Genomic DNA, 22,484 nt, shown 5'->3' with positions numbered 1-22,484 from the left:
TAGTCATTTTATCTGCTTTGTCACGTAACGTGAGAATGTGAGCTTTTCTTTCAGTCCATTAAACATCCTCCCAAACAGGGGCCTGCTGCCAGGGAGCCCAGCGGTGCTCCTGGGGCGGACGAGCCAGCTGGCTGTGCTGGGACTCGGTCCTGCGGTGGCCTGAGCACCGTGCCAGGCTCCCCACGCCGTGCCCTGCTGGGCCCGAGGCCCATGACTGAGGCTGTGACCGCCCTGTCTACAGGCTCCTAGAGCCTCAGTTTCCCTGAGGGTTGACAGCCAGCCATAGGGTCTGCTGGTGGCTTAGAAGGTGGTGAGGGGCCTGAGGGCGGGCGTGTGACCTCTGATCAGTGTGGAGGCCCCTGGAGGACGGGGTGGTGCCCTCCCTCCTGGCCTTCTCGCCCCCATCCCCCCATCTCCCCTGACCTCTCTGCCCCCATGGTCCCAGGACCCCCGCCCCACGACCCAGGTGCCTCCCAGGCTGCTCCCGTGGTGCTCTCCTAGGCTGGCAGGTGAGCTTGGAAACCCACCCTCTCTCCTCCCTATTCCGGGAGCCGCCCGGGCAGTGTGTGGGCACAGTGGCCCCCTGGATGGGGAATGAAGACCCCAGCCCTGAAGGTGGCCGCCCCTAGGGCGATGGTGAGCAGAGAGGGTTGCGATCTGGGCTGCGGAGTTGGTGAGACCCGGCTGTAAACCCTGCATCCTGTTGGCTGTGTGCCTTGTGTGGGAAGCTCCTCTCTGAGTTGGTGATGGGGATTCACCCAGGGGGCTCATCAGGGTTCATTCAGATGAGGCACGTAAATCCCGAGGTCAGTGTTGGCCCACAGAAGGGCTCAGTACATACTATAGTTTGTTGCAATGACATAACAGGGTGCGTTGGGGGCCCCCAAGACCACCCTTGGGTCTGACGATTCGCTAGGACTCGGAGAACTCAGCAAAGCCGCTATACTCAAGATTCTGGTTTATTACAGCAAAAGGAGCCAGATGCAAATTAGCAAATGGAAAAGGCACATAGATTGGCGTCCAGGAGAGACGATGCACGAGTCTTCAGGTCTCCTCTCTCCGAGGAGTTGTGTGGACAGTGCTTCATTCTCCCAGAACGATATATGATGTCATGGGTGAGGGTTGCCAGCCAGGGAAGTCCCCCTGAGCTTTGGTGCCCAGGTTCTTGTTTGGGGTGGGTCATGTAGACATGGCTGACTGACCACATGGGTGACCTTAGCCTCCAGCCCCTGCAGAGGTCGAGCTGGTACGGTGGGGCCCTAGGCCCCCTATAAACCCCATCATTTCCCAGACTCTGTGGCTGGGCCCAGGGCCCCCCAGGTAGACAAAGATGCTCTTATCAGCAGGACATCCCAAGGGCACAGAGGTCCCTGCCGGGAGCCACCGGGCCAGGGCCTGATCTTTCTTGAATGTGCAGGGTGTGGGCAGCCCAGGTCTGCTGAGTTAACCCTTTACTGTACACGGGGGAGGGGGAAATGAAGGGGATGTGGGAGGTGTTTGCAGACAAAAGGAAGAGGCAGGGCCCCTCGGCAGGAGCAGCACCTTTGCAGGAGCAGCACCTTTGCAGGAAGAACTGCCCGGCTCACCTGCATCTCCTCCTCGTCCGTATCGCTCGGTTTCCCCTGTGCCCCATCCTCACCCTGTGTTTCTCCCTCCTTGTCTGAGCCCCAATCCAGAACTTTCCCAGGGTCCCTTCCCTCCGCAGCCCCCCGGGGACAGGACCTCCATCACTTCACACGGCTCACCCACCCTGAGCCTGGGAGGCGGGCTCTGACCGCCCCTGTAGCACGACGCGTTTTGAATAATCTCTCCCTGTGCACCGTACAGGCTGAGTTTTCGCGGGCAGTTTACCATCCTGGGAGCCACCGGCGCTGACACAAAACGCTCACTAAGCTCTTTTCCCTTAAGAGCATTTCACGGTGTCGTTCATTAGCAGAAGGTGTTCCTTTAGCCAAACCCTTCTGTGTTTTGAAAACGCACAGACCAAGCCTGCAGCCCTGAAGAATCTCTTCCTCATTTCTTTCATGGCTGGATAGGAGCCCAACATGCTCCTTTAGAAAAATGATCATTTTCACAACGCTTGCTCTGTGCATAATGAGCTGATTTTCCACAAAAGCCCCAATCATGCTTCTCAGAGGCTGATGAATAGGAGACTTAATCTACGAGCCGCACCCTGGTGCTGGCTGGGGGATCAGGAGTGATGTGTGTGTGCGGTGGGGGTGGTCCCTGGGGAGCCACCCAGCTCAGCGTGTGGGGATGTGGGTCCTTGTCGCAGCCCTGCAGACTGAGGGATCATCACGGCTGGGAATGCCTGGGAAGGAGGAGATGGTGAGACCCTCTCTGCGGCTGAAACTGAAAGGTGAAGCCAAGGCGCCCCCCGCCGGCGGAGGTCTCATCTGTCAACCGCCTGCTTGTTGCGTGACCGTAGGCAGGGAAGCTCTTGGACCCTCTGTCTCTCCTTCTGTAGGCGGGGAAAGCTCCCCCTGCCACGCAAGGTTGCCGTGAGCCCGTACACTGTGCAGCGTGATTTAGTGCAGCCCCTGACACTCTGTGAACACCCACGGGCTGCTGGCTGGATGGTGGGCTGACAGGTGGTCCCCCAAAAGATACATCCACCTCCTGGGCTTCCCTGGTGGCGCAGTGGTTGAGAGTCCGCCTGCCGATGCAGGGAACACGGGTTCGAGCCCCAGTCTGGGAAGATCCCACATGCCGTGGAGTGGCTGGGCCCGTGAGCCATGGCCGCGGAGCCTGCGTGTCCGGAGCCTGTGCTCTGCAACGGGAGAGGCCACGGCAGTGAGAGGCCCGCGTACAGGAAAAAAAAAAAAAAAAGATACATCCACCTCCTAACTTCTGGACCCTGTGTGACAGGGAAACGGTTCTCTGCAGGTTACGTTTTTTTTTTTTTTTTTGTGGTACGCGGGCCTCTCACTGCTGTGGCCTCTCCCGTTGCGGAGCACAGGCTCCGGACATGCAGGCTCAGCGGCCATGGCTCACGGGCCCAGTCGCTCCGCGGCATGTGGGATCCTCCCGGACAGGGGCACAAACCTGTGTCCCCTGCATTGGCAGGTGGACTCTCAACCACTGCACCACCAGGGAAGCCCGCAGGTTACGTTTTTATAGATGTACTTACATCTGTAGTTGTAAGAGGGCGGCAGGAGGATCAGAATCAGAGGAAGGAGATGTGATGACACAGAGGAGGTTGCAGTGATGTGTCCACGAGCCAAAGAACGCGGGTCGTCTCAGAAGCTGGAAGAGGAACGGATCCTCCCCTGGAGCCTCCGGAAGGAGCCAGCCTTGCTGACACCTTGATTTTAGTCCCTAAGACCCATTGCAGACTTCTAACCTTCCGGAACTGCAAGATAGTAAACCCGTGTTGCTTGGGGCCACTTTGTGGTGCTTTGTGACAGCAGCAATGGGATTGACTGCAGATGACATGGGACAGGAGCCTTGGGAGCAGGTGGGGGGCCGTCGTGGCGCCCTAGGCGCGTGGACATCTGCACACACGCCGTGCTGGGTCCAGGTGGTGGGCTCGGCTCTGGGTCCTCACTGGGCTGAGCGCTCCTGGGAGCAGGGACCAGCCTCCGTCTTTTTTTTTTTTTTTTTAACATTATTTTTGCCATTAGATTAGCAAAGATTTTTTTTAAATTTTTTATTTATTTATTTTTGCTGTGTTGGGTCTTCGTTTCCGTGCGAGGGCTTTCTCTAGTTGCGGCGAGCGGGGGCCACTCTTCATCACGGTGCACGGGCCTCTCACTATCGTGGCCTCTCTTGTTGCGGAGCACAGGCTCCAGATGCGCAGGCTCAGTAGGTGTGGCTCACGGGCCTAGTTGCTCCGCGGCATGTGGGATCTTCCCAGACCAGGGCTCGAACGCGTGTCCCCTGCATTGGCAGGCAGACTCTCAACCACTGTGCCACCAGGGAAGCCCCAGCCTCCGTCTTTGATTCCCTGGTCCTAGCCCGGCCCCACCACCCTGTCCTGTGCTCTCTGACTTTGTATTGAGTTGCAGTAAACCTCACATAAGCTTCATCCCTTTGAAGCGTACGGCTCAGTGGCAGCTCGCACATTCACAGTGTTGTGCCACCATCACCCCTGTCTTGCTCCCAAGCATTTCTCACCTGAACGGAGGGGCCCCACGAGCTGGGGCAGTGGCGCCTGCAGTGTTCCTGATCCTGCCTGGGGCTCCGTAGAAGGTTCTAGAAGGAGAGGGTGCTCCTCACGGCAGAGGCAAGGCTGGCGGGGAGGGAGCTCCTGTCTGGGAGGTGTTGGAGGAGGGCGTGCAGGCAGGGGAGGGGGGGCAGTCAGGCCTGATCAGTTTGGTTTCCTTTGTTCCAGGGACCCTGGAGCTGGTCCTGTGATGTGGCAGCCAAGGCTGGTGACCGGCTGTCACTGGGTGGGGTGGGGCGCTTCATGCCTCAAAGGGGTGCATGTTGTGTGGGCCAGGCCCTCGCTCGAGGGAGCAGGTGCGGATGGGGCTCCGCCTGGCCTGTCCCCCGACTCTGGCCTCGCAGGTGTCATCACACAGAACCCACCTCAGAATAAGGTGGGGCCAGCTGAGGCCAGGGCGGGGCCCCCGCCTGGCAAACAGAGTGGTCGCAGCACGTGGATTCCTTTTGCATTCTCCTAACAAAGTGACACCTGCTTCCCTGCAGGGCCCCTCCCGGGAAGGAATCTACTGTTGCGTTAAACCTCCTGCCGAGAACCCTCTCCCCCCACTTGGTGACAGTGACCCACACTCGGGGAGGAGGGGACAGCCCTGGGGCAGCGGGGAGAACCCAACGCTGGCCTTGGTGACACCAAGGCCGTGTCCTGTCCACGCTGGCCACGGGGACAGAGCTCCCCGGAGGCACCACGGAGCCTTTGAACCTTCCCCACCATCCAGGGCCTGCAGCGTCCTTCCCTGGACACCTGAGTGCTTGCCACCGGCAGCTGAGCCTGGGCCCCATCTGTGAATGGGGTTGTCGGGAGGACGCCGTGGAGGAGGTGGGCCGCGTGCTTGACAGACGGTGGCAAACGGTGGCCGGCTAACTCCTCCTGAGTCCGTCGCCACCGCAGACACCGGGAGGGCCGCTTCCTTTCCCCCGTCACTCACCCCTGTGCAGAATTTTGAAGGAGCGCTGTGTCCGCTTCTCTCTGCCGCTACCACTGTGGGCACGAGAGCTGGAAAGGGACACGTCTGTTCAAAAATATGTTAACCAGCCATTTCCCGTGGGGCAGCGGGGAGGTAATCCGTGCTGGAGGCGGTCAGGAGAAGTGGGACGCAGCCAGCTGGAGCTCCGCGGCGGGCGGGGGTCTTTAAAAACACCCAGTGCAGCTGAGTGTCTCTCTCTGCCCCACTCCCAGATCGTTAGTCATCGTCAGCTAGACGTGCCTGTGCTGTCAGTTTGCCCACAGAAAATGTGCATCTGGCTGAGCTAATGGATTTTCATTGTTGTTCCCTCCCCTGCCCCACCCTCCCTCGCTCCCTCCCATTCACCTACCCACCTGCCCGCCTGTCCTTGTGTCCATCCAACCCACCATCTGTCTGTCCGTCCGTCCATCCTTCCTTGCGCCCATCATCAATCCACTTACACATCCACCCGTCTGTCTGTCCATCCATTCTTCCAGTTGCCCGTCACCTGTGCCCTCATCCGTGCACCCATCTGTCCTTCCGCTTCTCCATCTACACCCCGTCCTGCCACCCTTCCTCCATCTGTCCTCTTTCACGTACACGTCAGTGAGTTGGTCTCCACGTGGTGCTCTGAGGTGGTCAAGGTCACAGCTTCCGTGGCCTGGCAGTGATCCCCAGCACAGAGCAGGCCCTGGACAGTGTGTTGCAGTGGACGGCAGATGAGGAAGTGACCCGGCCGACTGGGGGCGGTGCTGGGGTGCTGGGTCAGTTTGTGCATGCCCCCAGCCTCCATGGCCTCCTGGGTAAAGTGGGGTCAGAGTTGTAGCCCCCTCCCTGGGTTGTTGTGAGGAGTCACAAGGTGGCCGTGACGGTCTCAGCACAGTGCCTGGCACGTAGTAGGTCCAGCACTGAGGGACAGGAGGAGGAGAAGGAGCCTCTCTGCATGGGGACCTGCCTGCACCTGTCTGTGAGGCTCTGAGGCTTGAGGCAGGTCGAGTGTGAATTTCCCCATTCCGATTCCTCGGCTCCCACAGCTGGCCCTTCGTCCCCCACTTTTACACACGGGGAAACTGAGGCCCAGAGAGCTTCCCGAGCAGGCGGTGACGGGGCCCAGGGAGTCGTCTGCTCATTCATTCATTCCTTTGCCCATTCATTCATTCATTCTGTCAGTGCTTGGGGATGCCAGCAGCCCTGGACAGGTGCTGGGACACATGGGGGACCAGTCACTGTCAGGTGGGGAGATGGACACTGGACCCCGGTCACAGGCAGGCAAAAGCACTGCAGCCGTGTGCAGGGCAGGGTGCAGGGAGAAGCCGGAGCATGACCCCAGGCCACAGGCATGGGGTTAAGGGCTTGAGAGACCCAGGTCTGGGCTGCCGGTGTGATTTTTAGCAGGTTTCTTAGCCCTGAGCCTGTTTCCTGGTCTCTGAAAAGGAGGCTCACTTGGCTGATGGTCAGAGCCCGGGGCGAGGGCCAGTGTGGAGTGGCCCGAGCACAGTTCTCAAAGTGAGGCCTGAGGACCCTGCCTCCCAGCCCTGGCTTCCCATGGGGCCCCCGGTGAGCCCACGGGAGGGCAGGTGTCGTGGGCTGAGTGGTGGCTGTGGAACCTGTGAATGTGAGCTTCGGGGAAAAGTCTTTGCAGATGTAATTAAATTAGAGATCTTGAGATGAGATCATCCTGACTACCCCGTGGACCTTAAATCCAAAGGCAGGTGTCCTTATAAGAGGCACACGGAGCAGGGACCCAGGGACAGAGGAGGGACCTGGAGACAGAGGCAGAGACTGGAGTGATGCTGCGAAGCCCAGGACCGCCTGGGGCCCCCGGGAGCCAGGAGAGGCCGGAGGGCTCCCCACAGAACCTCGTGTGGCCCTGCCTGCCCCTTGATTTCAGGATTTTGGGCCTCCAGCAGCAAGAGAATGAAGTTCTATTGTTTCAAGCCCGGGGATGTGGGTTTTGCTGGGCAGCAAGCTCTGGGACGGGGCCCAGGCAGGGGTCCCTCAGCCTCTGGCATCCCTGGTGCATGGGGGCGCAAAGCTGCAACTCCTGGGCTTCCCTGGTGGCGCAGTGGTTGAGAGTCCGCCTGCCGATGCAGGGGGCACGGGTTCGTGCCCCGGTCCAGGAGGATCCGACATGCTGCGGAGCGGCTGGGCCCGTGAGCCATGGCCGCTGAGCCTGCGCGTCCGGAGCCTGTGCTCCGCAGCGGGAGAGGCCACAACAGTGAGAGGCCCACGCACCGCCAAAAAAAACCAAAAAGTTGCAACTCCTGAAGGCTGAGCAAGAGCCCCAGGAGCCCTGACCCGGTCCTCACACAGCCCTTGTCAGCCTGAGACCTGGATGCCGCTGGGCTGGCAGGGAGGTTTGGGGTTCAGAGACCCCCTCCAGTTATCAGGGATGGGAGGTGGGCCTCCAAGGACAGTGGTGTCCTCACGGGCAGGTGCCCTGTCCCCAACGACATTCAGTGTTGGGGGCTGTAAGAATGTCCTTGGGCACTGGAGCCCCAGCTCCGCCCCCCTCCCCAGGCCTGTCCTTCCCTCTAGGGAGCGAAGACTGCTTCGCTCTGTAACAGGCAAAACAATCAAAGGCTGCCTTCTCAGCAAATACCACCATTAAACATTTATTGGGCAACTGTGTAACATTATCGGCTCGTTTTCAGAGACGGAGAAGGAAATCTTGTCCTGTTTTGCAGTGGGATTTATCCATATGCAGAAGGGATGTGAGGTCATTAAAAATGCTCTGGAACAGAATGTGACATCGTGGTGTGGCCGGTGGTATGGGGGGATGTGGCCCTGCTAGCAACCAGTTCCCGCCCCCCCAAGCCCAGCTCTGGGGCCGGGTCGGCGGTGCTCTCTGTGCAGCCCTGAACTCTGCTCCCAGCCGCGGCCGGTGGGAAGGGACCGGCCCAAGTCTCCGCCGTGGCAGGAGGCCGGCTGAGCCAGTGAATCAGACATGCCGCCTTGGGATGCAGCATCATCTGCAAAAGGTGTTCTGGTGCTTTGGGTACATCCAGTTACACAGTGTGAAGGCAGTGCTCAGATAAGCCTGAGTCCCGCTCATCTCATTGTCGGAAGAGGGGCTTTGGTAATAAAGGGGCAGTCCCCCCGATGTCACCTGGGTCATCCTTCTCACTGTGCGTCTCCTCTGTCGCGTCCCTCCTCTGTGCCGGCTGCTGCTGCGGTCAGGATGGACCAGGCTCCTCAGTGCCAGCAGACAGCCCCGAGTCTCAATGACTTGCTGCAGCGACACGTGTGTGTCGGCCGTGTTCCCCTCCACGCCACTTGCCCCCAGAGCCAGGCTGACAGACGGCCTCCTGCTGGAACAGAGTGGCCACCGCGGCAGGGGAAGGAGACCCAGCAAGTCACCCACTGGCTCCTACAGCCTCTGCCCCGTTGGTAAAGCCAGGATGTCTAGCGACAGGAATTCAACCTGCTCCGCTGTGGGATGCTGCCCGTCCCTGCGAGGAGGGACTGTGGTGTCCCATTCTAGAGATGAGGAGACTGAGGCCAAGAGCCTGGGGGGCTGGCCTGAGGTCGGGCATTTAGGGACTGGTGGAGTGAACTCAGATACGGCCCCGCCAGGCTGCCTCGGAGGGGCCCCTGCACTGTCCAGCCCGTGGGTGAGCCCGTGCGACCTGAGCCTGCCTGCCGCCCCCCGTGTCTCCCTCACCTCCGGCTTCACGCTCAGGTATGGGGTCCCAGCCGCCGGTCCCCACCACCATACGCTTCATTTTTAGGCAACTTGTGGCGATAATTTGACAGGAGAGAAGGGACTCTTGGAATTGACCGTCTGTCTGGCTTCCCTTAACGTTCCCTGCTTATTCCCTCTTGGTTATTAGTTTTCCTTTTTTTATTTTTATGGATTCATTTATTTAGTTTTTAATTATTTTTAAGTCTCACGAGCCCAACATTCAACCCCCAAACTAGAACCTTCTAGCTCACAGGGCAGAAGGAAACGTATGACTACCCGCTGCTCCCCGGGTTCTGGCCCCGGTGGCCCCAGCAGGAAGTAACCACCATCCTTAACTTCGGGTCTTCCACCTCCTTGCTCCTGTAAAATTAGTCTTATTATATTTCATGCGTAGTTTTGTTTAGTCCCCATTGTTCTGGACCTTTAATACAGAGTCACCAGGTGTAAGCTGACTGCTAGGATTGCTGTTTCACGGCCGTCATGTGATCGGTCAGGTCGTGGTGCGCACTTCTGTCCTGTGAGGCACGTTGGCCTTTCCAGAGCTGCCCCTCCTCCTGTCCCCCGTTTCCCGTCCCCCCCATCGTAGCAGCAGTGACACACGTGGGGCGGAGCCCTCCCCACGGGTCAGCTCACTGAACGCGCACCTGGACCCCGGGAACCAGGATTCAACCCCATTTTGCAGGGGAGGCTGAGGCCCCGAGAGGGCACCTCTCACTCAGGGTTGCCCAGCCGGTTGGAGTGGAACTGGGACCTCATCCTCCCATACTCCCATAGGAGTCATCTGGGGGTCAGGGGTCCTGGGGCATGGGCCCAACACTGACCCAGGCACAGATCCGCTGCCCGGGGCATCTCCGGGTCCTTCCAGCCTCAGGTCCTGGTGGAGCTGGCCTCTGGGGGCTGGGAAACCAGCCTTGGGTCTCACCTGCTGACCCTGGGGGCAGCTGAGCCTCCCTTTTCCCTTTGGGGTCACTGGTAGGGAGACTAAGGCAGGCCTCTACCCTGCTCGGCACTGGAAGGTCTGGCCCTCCACCATGCGATGTGATGCGGGGCTGCTCAACAGCCGAGGCGTGGTCCTGGCCCCCCCACCCCGGTGGGCTTGGTGACTGCAGGAGGCTGGGTGCCCTGTCATTGAGCACCCGCAGGCCCTGCACATCTCTCCAGCTTGGGAATCTGACTGGCAGTCCGGAGGGGGGTTTGGATGGGATGGGCGTCCGGCTCTGGTCCCTCCCAGGAGGGCAGCAGTGAGGCACCAGTGGTTCTGATTAAAGCCGAGACCTGGAGTCCGGCCCTGAGGCTTGGCTGGACCCTTGGCCCTACAGACTCCAAGGTGAGCATCGCAGGCTGGACAGCTGGCCCGAGCCCAGCCCTCCCTGCCCAGGGCCACCTCCAGACCCAGGGCTGGCGCCCTCCAGAAGAGCTGCAGTCCAGTTCTCTGCTCTGAAGTAGCCAAGCCGGACCCCCAGGACACAGTGGGGGGCAGCAGTCCTGTCCTTGTCCTCACAAGAGCCCAGAGCAGCCTGGTGCCCAAACACTGGCACGCACCTTGTCCTGCACCATCACCAGTCGTGTGCACCTGCTCCAGGGGGTTGAGTCTGAGGCTAGGGCGGCAGAGGGAGGGACAGAGGCCCTCAGGTGCAGTGGTCAGTGCCCCTCTCCGAGGAGGTGGCCTCGATCTGGCTGACCCCCGAGGAGTGAGCAGAGCCAGTGTGGACAGGTCTGGACATCGGAGGCCCAGGCAGAGGCGCTGGGGGGGCGGGGAGGGGATGTGCTTGGTGTCCCTGTGGGATGGAGAGGGGCAGGGGGTGGGAGGAAGGTCGTGTTGTGAGAGGTGGGCAGGGTGGGGGGTCTCTGGTCTCTCTGAGTGTGAGGGGAAGCCCTGGGGGGTTTCAGCAGGCAGTGGCCTCTGAGATTTTGTCTAGAAACTGCTGGCCCCGTGTGAACTGCAGGGGCTCCAGGGTGGAGGCCAGGACCAGTGAGGGGCTGCCGTGGGTGTCCAGGCCGGAGAGATGGCGGCTCGGGGGAGGGGTCATGGGGGGAGGGGAGCGAGAGCCCGATAGGCCACAGGAGGTGCTGGTGGTACAGGGAGTGGCCCCCCACCCCCCCGCTTGGCAGGTCAGTCCCTCGGGATGACCAAGAGCTGCAGCCCAGATGCTGCCGGACGCCTGGGCAGTGGTGAGGAACGCAGGCTTGCTCCCGCCTGCTCTGACCCCTCTTGGGGATAGTCCTGGCTCCAAGCCCGGCTGTCACTTCCTGGCTGGTCTCTTCGGGCAACTTTCTCTACCTCTCTGAGCCTTGGTGTCCTCCTTCGTGATGAGACGGTAGCCCCCATCTTGTGGGGGGCTGTCATGACTGACGGAGAAACCTGAGGACACCCTCATCCAGAGGCCTTCCATGGACCCCTCGTTTGTGAACTGGGGGGAGGGCTTGGGTTTCACTTGTGTCCTTTCAGCAGGGTGTGTGTGCTCCTACCTCCACCCCAGACCCTCAGCCCGGCGGTAGGGGCTTGGCCCAATTGCCCTGGGACAGTCCCCTCCTCTGGGCAGTAGGTGGAGGGCTGGCCAGAACTCCCCCAGGAAGAGGACCCGCTTCTCTAACCGGAGTCCACAGACCAGTCTTCCACCTGGAGCGTCCTCCATCCCAGCTCTGCCACAGAAAACACCAAGATCAACTAGTGATGCCTGCCCCGGCCAGAGGGGATGGGAAGGTAGGGGGTGATTGCAGGCAGGCCCAGGTTTGCCCTCTGTCCTGGTGGACCCACCAAGGGGAGGGACCCTCCCTGCGGGCTTACAGAGGCCTTCTTAGGACTTGGTGGAAGGGCCAGGGGCTGACCCTTCACTTCCCAGCAGACCAGCAGGAAGTGGGGGGAGGGGAGAGGAGTGCCTCCAGCTCTGACACCCCAGCCCCTCAGCCACCATCTGTTCTCGGAGGTGGCTCAGAGAGGGGAGGGGTCTTGCCTGAGGTCACACAGCGGCTTGCTTGGTGGTCTCTCAGAACCACCCCCCTGGGTCCCTCCAGATACCTGAGGAGGGTCCCCAGCTAGTCTCCTAGCTTCCATGTGTTTACGAGGAAGATCTGCTTTTTTAAAAAATAGATTTATTTATTTATTTTTGGCTGTGCTGGGTCTTCGTTGCTGCACATGGGCTTTCTCTAGTTGTGGCGAGTGGGGGCTACTCTTCGTTGCGGTGCACAGGCTTCTCATTGCAGTGGCTTCTCTTGGTGCGGAGCACGGGCTCTAGGCGCGCAGGCTTCAGGAGTTGTGGCACGTGGGCTCAGTAGTTGTGGCATGCGGGCTCAGTAATCGTGGCTGGAGGGCTCTAGAGCGCAGGCTCAGTAGTTGCGGCGCACGAGCTTAGTTGCTCCGCGGCATGTGGGATCTTCCCGGACCAGGGCTCGAACCCGCGTCCCCTGCATTGGCAGGCGGATTCTCAACCACTGCACCACCAGGGAAGCCCGGAAGATCTGCTTTTCTGACACGTCACGGTGGGTTTACCGTCCAGAGCCAGCAGTGTGGATTGGACACCCACCTGGCACAGCCAACTACTGGTTCTTCTCTTTCTCACTCTCACTGCTGTGCCCGGATGTGACCCAGACGGGCCACTGTCACCGTGTCCAGTTCGGCCGGGCCGTGACCGGGGAGCAGGGGGCGAGGGTCAGGGGGCAGCTAGGGCCCTGCTCTGCTGTTACAGGCCTCACAGGGCCAGAAGGGGCATTTCAGGGAGCAGACAGCTTTGGACATGGAGAAGGAGAAAAGGGAAGAGCGTTTCCAGTAGCCGCCCGGGTGTTCCAGGGTGTGGTTTTCCATGCATGCTCGGAGCTGCCCTGGTGGGGGGCCCCATCCCTGCCCCGCAGCCGATGGGCTCTGGAGCCTTGGGCAGAGCCACCCGCCTGCCCTGCCTGCTTCCTCCTTGGAGCCGAGCCTGCCCCGGTCCATCCCCTGGGGCCCCGGCTGCCTCTCCCTGCCCAGCACGACAGCGCTTGGGCGCGGTTCCCCCCCACCCGGCCAAGGGACTCTGGCCCATGAGTGAGCAGTGTGGAAACTTTTTGTGCAGAGTCTACTGGTGAAAATGGGGCTGCAAGAAGCCTTGGGCCTTGCGCTGGGAAGAGAGGCTATTGGGGGGCGGGCTGTGCGGGCTGTGGCTCTGGGAAGCCCCCGTGCTGGCTGTGTGGCCACTCTGTGATGCCTCTCATTTCCCGATGGACATTTCTAGAGTGTTCCATCTGGGCGGGGCCCTGGCAGGCTGCCGGGATTTCCCGCCTAGGCCGGGCCGGTGTCCCCTTGGAAGAGGTCAAGGTGGCATGAAAGGAAACCAGCCAAGTGGCTGCAGGGGACTGGGCCCCGCTTGGAGGGGGAGATGGCCCCGGTGATCCGCTGGCCTTTCCGCTCCAAACTGCTGCCATTCCGAGAAGTGGGCCGGAAAGTCAAAGCTCTGTTGAGCCTCGCAGCTGCTGAGAAACCGCGTTCCTCTGTCTCAGCAGCAGCTCCAGGCCCCTCCCTCCCCCAGACAATGGGATGGCGGGAACCAAACCATTCTTTCCTGACCCAAGGTCAGTGTCCCCCTCTGCCTCACTAGGGTTCTGGAAGCAAGGGTTGAAACAGCCTGGCTGGCACCTGGGAGTTCACTTGGGTCTCCCCCAGTCGCCTGGAGCCGGCCGCACCTCTTCCCCCGCCTGCACTTCTGCTGGACCTGCCTCTGCAGACGTCACAGGGGGACCTCGAGACCTCCTACCTCTGTGCTGACTTGGGTTTAAGGTCCTGGTGGTGGCACCTGGGCCCGCCCATCCATCGCTGCCTCCCTCCGCCCTGGTCCCCGTTGGACTCCTGCCCCACCTGGCCCTTCAGCCTGCTCCTGCTCTGGCCCAGCCTCTCTGAGACCGCACGCCCCCGAGTGTGCAGGGTATGATCACCTCTGCCCAGGCCGCTTCCTCCAGCCCCTAAATCTTGACCATCACCTCACCTCCTTACGGGCCAGGCCCTGTGGGAGGGCACAGCCACACCGCACGTCATGAAGCTTCACACATGGCCTGTGTGTGAAGCAGGTGGTTTATCCCCATTTTACAGGTGAGTTAACTCAGGTCCCTTGGCCAGCTCAGGGGCCAGGAAGCTGTGTGGCCGATTCCAGCCCCCCGTCTGTCTGACGCAGGGCTGGAACTCTGAACTCAAGTTAGACCTTGCTCTTCAAGTCAGCTCCCCGGCACCTCCTGTGGGAAGCCCTCCCGACTTCCCTTTCCTCCTCCTGCTGTCTATACCTTTGTGGCCGTCCCCATGCCCTTTAGCCCTGTGTGGCCCTCGTGGTGGGAGTGGGTGGAGGGGCCCGTCGCAGCCCCTGATATGGTGGCCTGTCTGCATGGGAGTGTGGTGGGCTGGAGAGAGGGACATGATCCCTTGCTTGTTTGGATGGTCGGGCTGTTGAGCCGGAGAGCCGTTTTTTTTTTTTTTTTTTTTTTTTTTGTGATACGCGGGCCTCTCACTGCTGTGGCCTCTCCCGTTGCGGAGCACAGGCTCCGGGTGCACCGGCTCAGCGGCCGTGGCTCACGGGCCCAGCCGCTCCGCGGCACGTGGGATCTTCCCGGACCGGGGCACGAACCCGTGTCCCCTGCATCGGCAGGCGGACTCTCAACCACTGCGCCACCAGGGAAGCCCCGGAGAGCCGTTTTTAATAAGCAAAATGTGGTGCTTCAAGGCCTCCCTGCCAATTAGCAGGCAGCACCCAGGTGACTCTTTGAATTATTAACTGGGCCTGCCAGGGCCTTCAGGCTGCGGTTTGATGTGCCTTTGAAGTCTGCCTGGCTGCCGTTTCCCTGGCAAACTGGCACGACGCGGGGCGTGGCCCAGTGCCCTGAGGCCCGGGTATTCCTGGCCCCTCCTGCCCACCCTGCCCTCTTCCTGGTCACCCAGCACCTGCCTGGGCCCCCATCACCCCTGGTGAGGTGAGGCTGGACCCAGTGGTGTCCCGGGGCCGGGCCCCGTGCCAGGCCTTCCGCAGGCCCACTGCACCTAATTCTCAGGCCGTTTCCAGAAACCGTGTCCTGCCCGACTGGGGGAGTGACCTCTGAGGGCTCCCAGGTAGTGCTAGTGCCATAAATGAGGCACCATTGTCCGCCACACGCCCGACTGGGGCGGCTGGCTCGTCCCAGGTTTAGCCCTGGGATTCCCGCATCCTTGGTAACTGCCTCGTCCGGGGCAAGCTGGGTGGCGGTCACCCCCGCAGGACAGGTGCCGGGAGCTGGTCTCGCCCTCCAGGGTGGGAACCCAAGGCCCTGCCCCTTCTCTCGGACGCCCCGGGCCGGCCAAGGAGGACCAGGGGCATCTGCCGACGGGGCTGCTCCGTGATGCTGCTGGCGAACACGGACCTTGGAGGTCACTTTGCAGGGAGCGCTTCTCTGCGAGTGGAATTTCCACTTTCCTCCCTGCACACGCCAAGTGAAGGGTGGAGAAGTGAAAGGCCGTCTTGGGCCCCAGTCGCTTTCACCTGAAGTGTGGAAAAATAAACCCCGTGTCCTAGATTCTTTGAGTGGCGCTAGGTGGTCGGACCCGAAGCTTTTTTACTTCCCGAATATGAGTGTTTGTTTGGATACCATTCTTCTTCCAGGCCCCCGGGGAGAAAGAGCTCAGCAGGGTGGGCTGGAGGACCCCATGGTGCTGACTCCATGGGCCTGGGGCAGGGCTGGAGGCACCCGGGTGAGGGGCATTTCCTAATTGTCATGGAAACCCGGGGTGGGCCCACTGGGGCTGCTGCTCAGGAGGCCATGGGGACTGCCTGAGTCTGAGGCCCTGGACTTGGAAGTGGACTCCTGGGATGAGCCCTCGAGAAGGGGACGGAAGGTGACTCAGGCTGTCATATGCGGGACACTTGCTGAGAGCAAGGACCTGGGCTGTGAGGCTTACGTGTGTTATCTCATTTAATCTTTTTTTTTTTTTTTTTTTTTTTTTTGTGGTACGCGGGCCTCTGACTGCCGTGGCCTCTCCCATTGCGGAGCACAGGCTCGGGACACGCAGGCCCAGCGGCCATGGCTCACGGGCCCAGCCGCTCCGCAGCATGAACCCGCGTCCCCTGCATTGGCAGGCGGACTCTCAACCACTGCGCCACCAGGGAAGCCCTCATTTAATCTTAACAATGACTACTGCCCCCATTCTACAGTTGGGGAAGCTGAGGTTCAGAGAGGGAGAGTTTCCTGCTCAGGGTCACACAGCGAGTCCGCAGCAGAGCCAGGATTTGAACCCAGATCTATTACCTGCAGAGGCCTGGCTCTTAGTTCCCCCCACAAGTTCTCCCCGAAAATGAAGGTGACAGTGGCAGTGGGGTCTCTGTTTTGGCTCCTTGCCAGGGTGTAGAGCGATGGCTCTAGGAAGCAACGTCCTCTGTCCTGGCGGGCCATCTGCAGACAGCACTGTCGTGAGATGTGCACCTGCTGTGTGCCAGGGGCTCCCTGGTCTGGGGTGGGGGGACCCCCAGGGAAGCAGGCCCGGGAGCCACCACATAGCCCTGCCTGGTGGAGCCCTGGGTTGGATTGGATAATGCAGGCGAGGCCGCTCCCAGATAGCAGGAGGGGTCAGCACACTGAGTGCTGCACCGGAGCTGGGTTTGAAGTACATGAAAATCAGGCTGGGGGGGCTCATCAGCTGCTGCCTGGAAAAATAGTAAATCAGTGCCGACAAGTGGGTTGCACTGCCCTGGAACCCTGTGTCCAGGCCCCGAGTCCCTCAGCACAGCATGGGAAGAGGTGAAGCTGGACGAGTCCCCCCCTCCCCCCCAGAACCCGGAGACCTGGCACCTCCTCCCAAGGGGTCCTCTCGTTGGCTCCTGGGTTGTTGTCCTATAAATCGGGCCTGCTGCCCGCCGTGCAGGGTCTTCCAGTGTCCCCCTCGACTGCTCCTGGGCCCCAGCTGGCGTGCACCTGTGTTCGCCACCTTCATGCTGTGACCACGGAGCATCGGGTCTGCCCCCTTCCCGACCACGTGTCCTGTCCCCACGCAGCCGTACACACAGCTACGCACGCAGGCACTTTTCATAGGCCATGGTTTTACAGCAGATTCTCAAAGAAGTCCCGTGGACAAGGACCAGAGCCTGATTTATTGATCCCAGAGCTGCGTCCATGCTGTGCCTTCTTCCTGAAGCAGTGACAATGGCAGCCCCCAAGCCCAGCTCAGATCAGGTGTCCAGGAACTACCCAATGGATGGGGGAAGGAGAGGAAGGTGTGGTTTGGAGTAAGAATTGTGCCCCCCTCTGCTCTTTGTTCGGGGGTTTGGACTCAGCCGCTCCCTTAGGGTGCCGTGTTTTGGGGCCATCTTCCTCTAGCGGGGGACCCCCCTAGCCTCTGGCACTGGGGCTGTCATTGTCCTGCCCAAACACGGCCATGCCGGCCAAGCAGCCGGATGCTAACATTGACCTCAGGGTGGGAGGCGTAATTTGGTGGGACCTTGAAGCAGTGGCTTGAGCCTCTCATCCCTGCCCCGCATCCCCCCGCCCCGGGAGGACGGGGTGCTGGGGTGGATTTGACGCAGCCTGACGCATGGGCTCTGTTGGGGATTTCTTGGCACGTGGCAGCTTTTCTGCTTCCGGCTTGGGCATCCCCTTAATTCCCTCAGTGGTGCGAGTGGGGAACTTGGCTTCCCAGAAGCGGAGCACAAGGAAATGCGTCCTCAGGAAAGGTCTGATGGGATAAGAGGAACCCAGCCCCGCCCTGACCCCCGGCCCCCCCGCCCCGAGGACCCGGATGACCGCGCTCTGGTGTCTGGCCCACTGTCATTTCTGTGCCTTTTTGCCATACTTGATTCTCATCCCCTCCTCTTCAAGAACAAACGAAGTCCACCATGAACGTCTGGATGTCTGGTCTAGCCGGGGAGGGGGAAATTAATGGCGGGGGTGGTAGATGCTGCACAGCGGGGTCTGGATGATCAGCCGGTGCCTGAGACAGAAGGGTGGAGCCAGGCCTTGTTGCAAGTGACCCCAGAGTCACACCTGCTCCAGCCCCTCTCGGGCTTGAAGTTATAGCTGGAATGTGGCCCCAGAAACGCCCTCTGTGCAAATGTGTCTCCTTGGGGTTAAGTCAGGGTCAGTGTTGTAAAGTCACAGCTCAGGGCCGACTTGGGTACCTCTGCATGGATTCTCATAAGCGCTTCTTGAAAATGCTTCCTTGTATCTAACTTGGGGCTGCCACTTGTTGTTTTGGGGGGAAGGGACAGCTTGAGAATATCTGACATCCATGTATCTGTGCACCCATCCATTCCCCAATGAATCCACCCCCCCAACCTGTCCTGGCCACCCATCCATCCTCCCACCCCCATGCCCCCACCCACTCACTCATTCATCTGTCCATCAACCCACAAATCCCATCCTTCTCCCACCCCTCTCCCACCCACCTGTTCTCCCACCCACCCATCCATCCATCCATCCATCTGTCTGTCCATTTGCCCATCCATCTACCCACCCATCCATCCATCTATCCAACCATTCATCCATCCACCCGCACATCTGTCATCCATCCATCCATCCATCCATCCAACCATTCATCCATCATCCATCCTTCCATCCATCCACCCACCCACCCATCTGTCTGTCCATCCATCCATCCATCCATCCATTCCATCCATCCATCCATCCATCTATCCGTCCGTCCATCCATCCATCTATCCGTCTGTCCATCCATCCATCCATCCATCCATCCATCCATCTATCCATCCATCCATCCATCCATCCATCCGTCCGTCCATCCATCCATCCATCCATCCATCCATCCATCCATCCATCCATCCATCTATCCATCCATCCATCCATCCATCCATCCATCCATGAATCCATCCATCCATCCATCTATCCATCCGTCCATCCATCCATCCATCCATCCATCCATCCATCCATCTATCCATCTGTCCGTCCGTCCATCCATGCCTCTCTAATGTCAGGCACCGAGCTAAGCAGAAGTGGACCCAGGCTGAGAGATGGTCAAACTGGTGGAAAGCTGGTCAGGGAGTGGTTTTGGGGGAACGCTCCACTTCTGGGTCCTGCAGTCACATCTCAGCCTGGCCTGAGATTTCCTGTGATAAGTAGGATGGGGGCCGGAACTTTCGGCAGTCGGGGTGACTGACATTCGACTGACTTTTAAGAAACCAGAGCTCGGTTCCAGCACCCCCTCAACCACGTGGGATCTGAGTCAGCTTCGGAACCCAGGAAGCGCGATTCCTGTATCGTGGGAGTGATTTCCTGGCTGGAAGCATGGCTGGGTCAGTGAGGGTCCCTTGTCTGCCGAGGGCCAGGGCGTCCTGATGGCCTGCAGCTCTGCCTGTGACTGTCCTCCTTCCTTCTTGCCACATGATGCCCAGTGGGGGATGACATTGTCATGGTGATGCGAGGAAGGGGGGGAGAGCCACAGGGAGGAGGGGGAGCCCACCACAGCGAGGTCAGGCTGGGCCATGCCACGAGCTACTGCCATGAAGCCGCAGGTGATGGGGACCCCTGGTCTGGTGGGTCTGCCTTGGGACCTCAGACTCAGGGCCATGCAACTCTGTGACAGAGCTGTGCAGGACCCAGGGCTCCAGCTGCTGGCTCAGTGGGCTCCCCAGGCCCCCACCCCATGGAGCACAGGCTCCCAGCCTTGGTAGTGGAAGCTGCAGGGTCCAGGCGTCCATCCCCACTGGACTGCCCTGCTGAGCACGTCAGCCTGACCCCCAGCAAGGAGGCTGCCAGCCGGGTCTCCTGTGAGATCGTTAGTAACAGACTTCCTACCAGAACACGTGCCCTGGGAGATGGGGAGATGCTCGTTTCAACCAAAGGGGCGTTTTCGTCTCCATGGAGGTGGTTAATTTGGGCCCATTGCTTTTGAACGAGCTGGCAGCCCCCTCCTCCTGGCAGCATTCACCCCCCTCCGGCCCCGTCCTCCTGGAGGCTGGCCTCTGTGCCCGGCGTGGGCTGGTTCAACCTAGTCGGGACCATGCACCTCGTCTGCAGGTCCCTGCGGGAGAGGCAGGAGTGGGCGCTTGCACGTGGGTGTGCAGGGCACCCCGGGGAGCCCCGGAGAGTGTGTCGGAAGCCCATTTCCTTGAAGGGCTGCTGCATGGGCTCCCCGTGCTGGTGGTGGGCATGGGGGGCAGGTGTGGGTATGGCGCTGACAGCGTGCCCTTCCCATTTCCACCCCAATCGCTTCTTCTCTCTTTTTTTTTTTTTTTTGCGGTACGCGGGCCTCTCACTGTTGTGGCCTCTCCCGTTGAGGAGCACAGGCTCCGGACGCGCAGGCTCAGCGGCCATGGCTCACGGGCCCAGCCGCTCCGCGGCATGCGGGATCTCCCCGGACCGGGGCACGAACCCGCGTCCCCTGCATCGGCAGGCGGACTCCCAACCACTGCGCCACCAGAGAAGCCCCCAATTGCTTCTTTACCCAGAATGTGCTGTTCCGTTTGCGGACCTGCCCCTTTCCTCCAGTTTGTGAACTGGGATCTCATATTAGTTTCCAGATGAGATCCCAGTTCGGGGTGACAGAGCCGGTGGGCTCACCCACCCTCCCCGCGAGCACGTGCCACGTGCAGGTGGTGCTGGGGCTGGTGCCGTGCCTGCATTCCTTCCCGTGAGCCGGGCTGCGCCCAGGGCTCTGTGTCACCTGCATCTCACGCCCTAACGCTCCTCACCTGTACTGGCTGGCCCCCAGCACCTGGGCAGCGTGGGTGGCTCCACCCCTTTGCCCAGCAGTCAGGCCCAGGTTTACTTTGCAGTAGTGACAGGTGCGGCCTGAGACCCCGCGTTCCCAGGGAGCCCCTTTTCCTCCCTGTGAGTTTCCCTCCCACAGATTCTGAGCTGCCCAGGTAGACGCCTGTCTGCAGGTGATGACCCTGCCGTGCCGCCCTCCTCACACCAGCCGGGAAGCTTTCTGACACCTGGGCCCTTCTGTTACTCCTCCCAGATGCGTCTTCGGGGTGACAGAGTTTGCGGGGACCCTGGGCATCCCCCCTATACAGAACTGGGAAATTTTTATGGAAAATAAGGGTCTCAAGTCCAGATAAGTTTGGGGCTCATGGCCCACCCTCTCTGTCTCCTAAAGACAGGTTCCCGTGCTCCCCGCCAAGGATGCCCAGGGGAGCCCACATCCCCGTGTCTGGGGTCCCCCTGGCGTGTGGAAGCAGGATAGTCGCACGGACGGAAGCTTCCTGCTGTCCCTGAGCCGGTTCCCTCGTTTGCCAACAGGGATGCCGGGGCCTGGACAGAGGGACCGACTTCCGGTGTCCGGGGCCGAGCTGGGCGTGGGGTCCTCACTCTAGGCACGTCCATCTGGGTGGTCCTGCGTCACACAGCGCGTAACGTGCACCCCGTTTCCTTCCACGAGGGAGCGGATAGAAGCCCGCCTGCTCCTGCGCTCGCTCCAGGGGGCCCGTGGTGGACCACAGGCTGGGGGCCCGGCCAGGGCGGCGGTGCCACCGAGACCTGCTCACTCTCCTGACGTCTCCTCTCCCACAGGCCCTTCCCCTCGGAGGAGACCGCGGAGAATGACGATGACGTCTACCGCAGCCTGGAGGAACTGGCAGAGTAAGGAGGCGGGGGGCTGGGAGGGTGGGGAGCGGGGCTTCACGCGGGCATCCTCGACAGGCGCTGGTCTCGGCCATCTGCCCGGGCCGCCCGGGCCGTCCCCACGGGGGTGGTGGTGTGGCTCCCCTGCCGGAAGGATGCGCCGTTCTTCACCCCACATTCCAGGAGGCTCCCAGCGTGTCTGCTGGTGACGTGGCTGTGGCCCTCCTCCCCAGGCTCAGGCGTTAGGAGGGCTGGCTTTTGCCGGGCTTCTCTATCGAAGCTGCAGTGGGGCTGGGGAGGTGTCCTGGCTCGGCCCTTGGAGGCTGTGCCGCGGATGGGAGAGAGCTGGCGTTTCCAGAAGCTGGGGCCCCTGGAGCACAGGTTACAGGCAAAGGCAGTTGGTGATTCCGGGTTGTCTCGTGGCCTGACACGGGCTGGGGCTGGGCCGAGGCGAGGCCACATGAAGCCACTGGGGCGTCTCCCCTTCTCCCAAGGCCCCGTCTTTGCCTGCCCCGGGTCCCCCTGATTCCTCTCTCCGAGGATTTCTTGCACCATCTGATGCAGCCTGGGTCCAGCTGCCCCTCCCCGGCCTTTTCACCTTATGGTCCTGGAGCCCTCCAGGGACTGGCAGGAATCCCTGGGCAGTGGCTCTTCCAGAAGAGATGGTTGGGTTTTGCGTGGTCAGCTGTGGCCGGGGGTGGGGTCATGTGGCCTGCTGCTCGGAGAAGGGGCGGTGGGGTGGAGCTGGCAGGGCCGCCCCATCCTGCAGGAGGGGGACCGAGGCCCGGGAGATGACGGGCTTGCCCAGGCCGTGGGGTGGTCCCACGTGGCTCCTGACCTGGCCGGCCCACTGCCCTCAGGCCAGGTGGGCGACCCTCTTCCCCGGATTCCTGCCCCTGGGGACCTCTTTCCTGTCTTTGTTCCCGGATAAACGGCTGTTCCTTCTGGGAAGACTCGTGGCCTCTCTCTCCTTCATCTTACAGCACAGACTGAGAATAAGAATCATAATCAGAGTAAGAGCTGTGATTTGCTGTGCACTGCTGTGTCAAAGCCCCCAGCTTGTTCCACGCCCCCATCCAGGCTGCCTTTAGGATATGGGGCCTGGGCAGATATTCTTTGCAGGATCTCTATCCATTTAAATAACTTGAGTCATTGAAAAATCAGCATGTGGGCAGCAAGCTGGCGGCCCAACATTA

General features: G+C 60.8%; 1 protein-coding gene across 4 annotated transcripts in view; it reads left to right on the top strand.

Moving 5' to 3' along the window:
• The window catches only part of VAV2 (vav guanine nucleotide exchange factor 2), a gene marked incomplete at its 3' end in the record, with an annotated part of 177,821 nt that overhangs the window by 95,701 nt on the left and 59,636 nt on the right, over positions 1-22,484 (top strand). For all 4 annotated transcript variants that reach the window (XM_079707133.1, XM_079707131.1, XM_079707130.1 and 1 more), the window contains exon 4: positions 21,238-21,306. In XM_079707133.1, coding sequence (XP_079563259.1) covers positions 21,238-21,306 — 69 coding nt within the window. The remainder of the gene's footprint in view (positions 1-21,237; positions 21,307-22,484) is intronic.

This window comes from Hyperoodon ampullatus (assembly GCF_949752795.1).
Source record: "Hyperoodon ampullatus genome assembly, chromosome: 6".
Classification (NCBI taxonomy): domain Eukaryota; kingdom Metazoa; phylum Chordata; class Mammalia; order Artiodactyla; family Ziphiidae; genus Hyperoodon; species Hyperoodon ampullatus.
The sequence above is the reverse complement of the archived record's forward strand: the minus strand, read 5'-3'. Positions and strand labels throughout refer to the sequence as shown.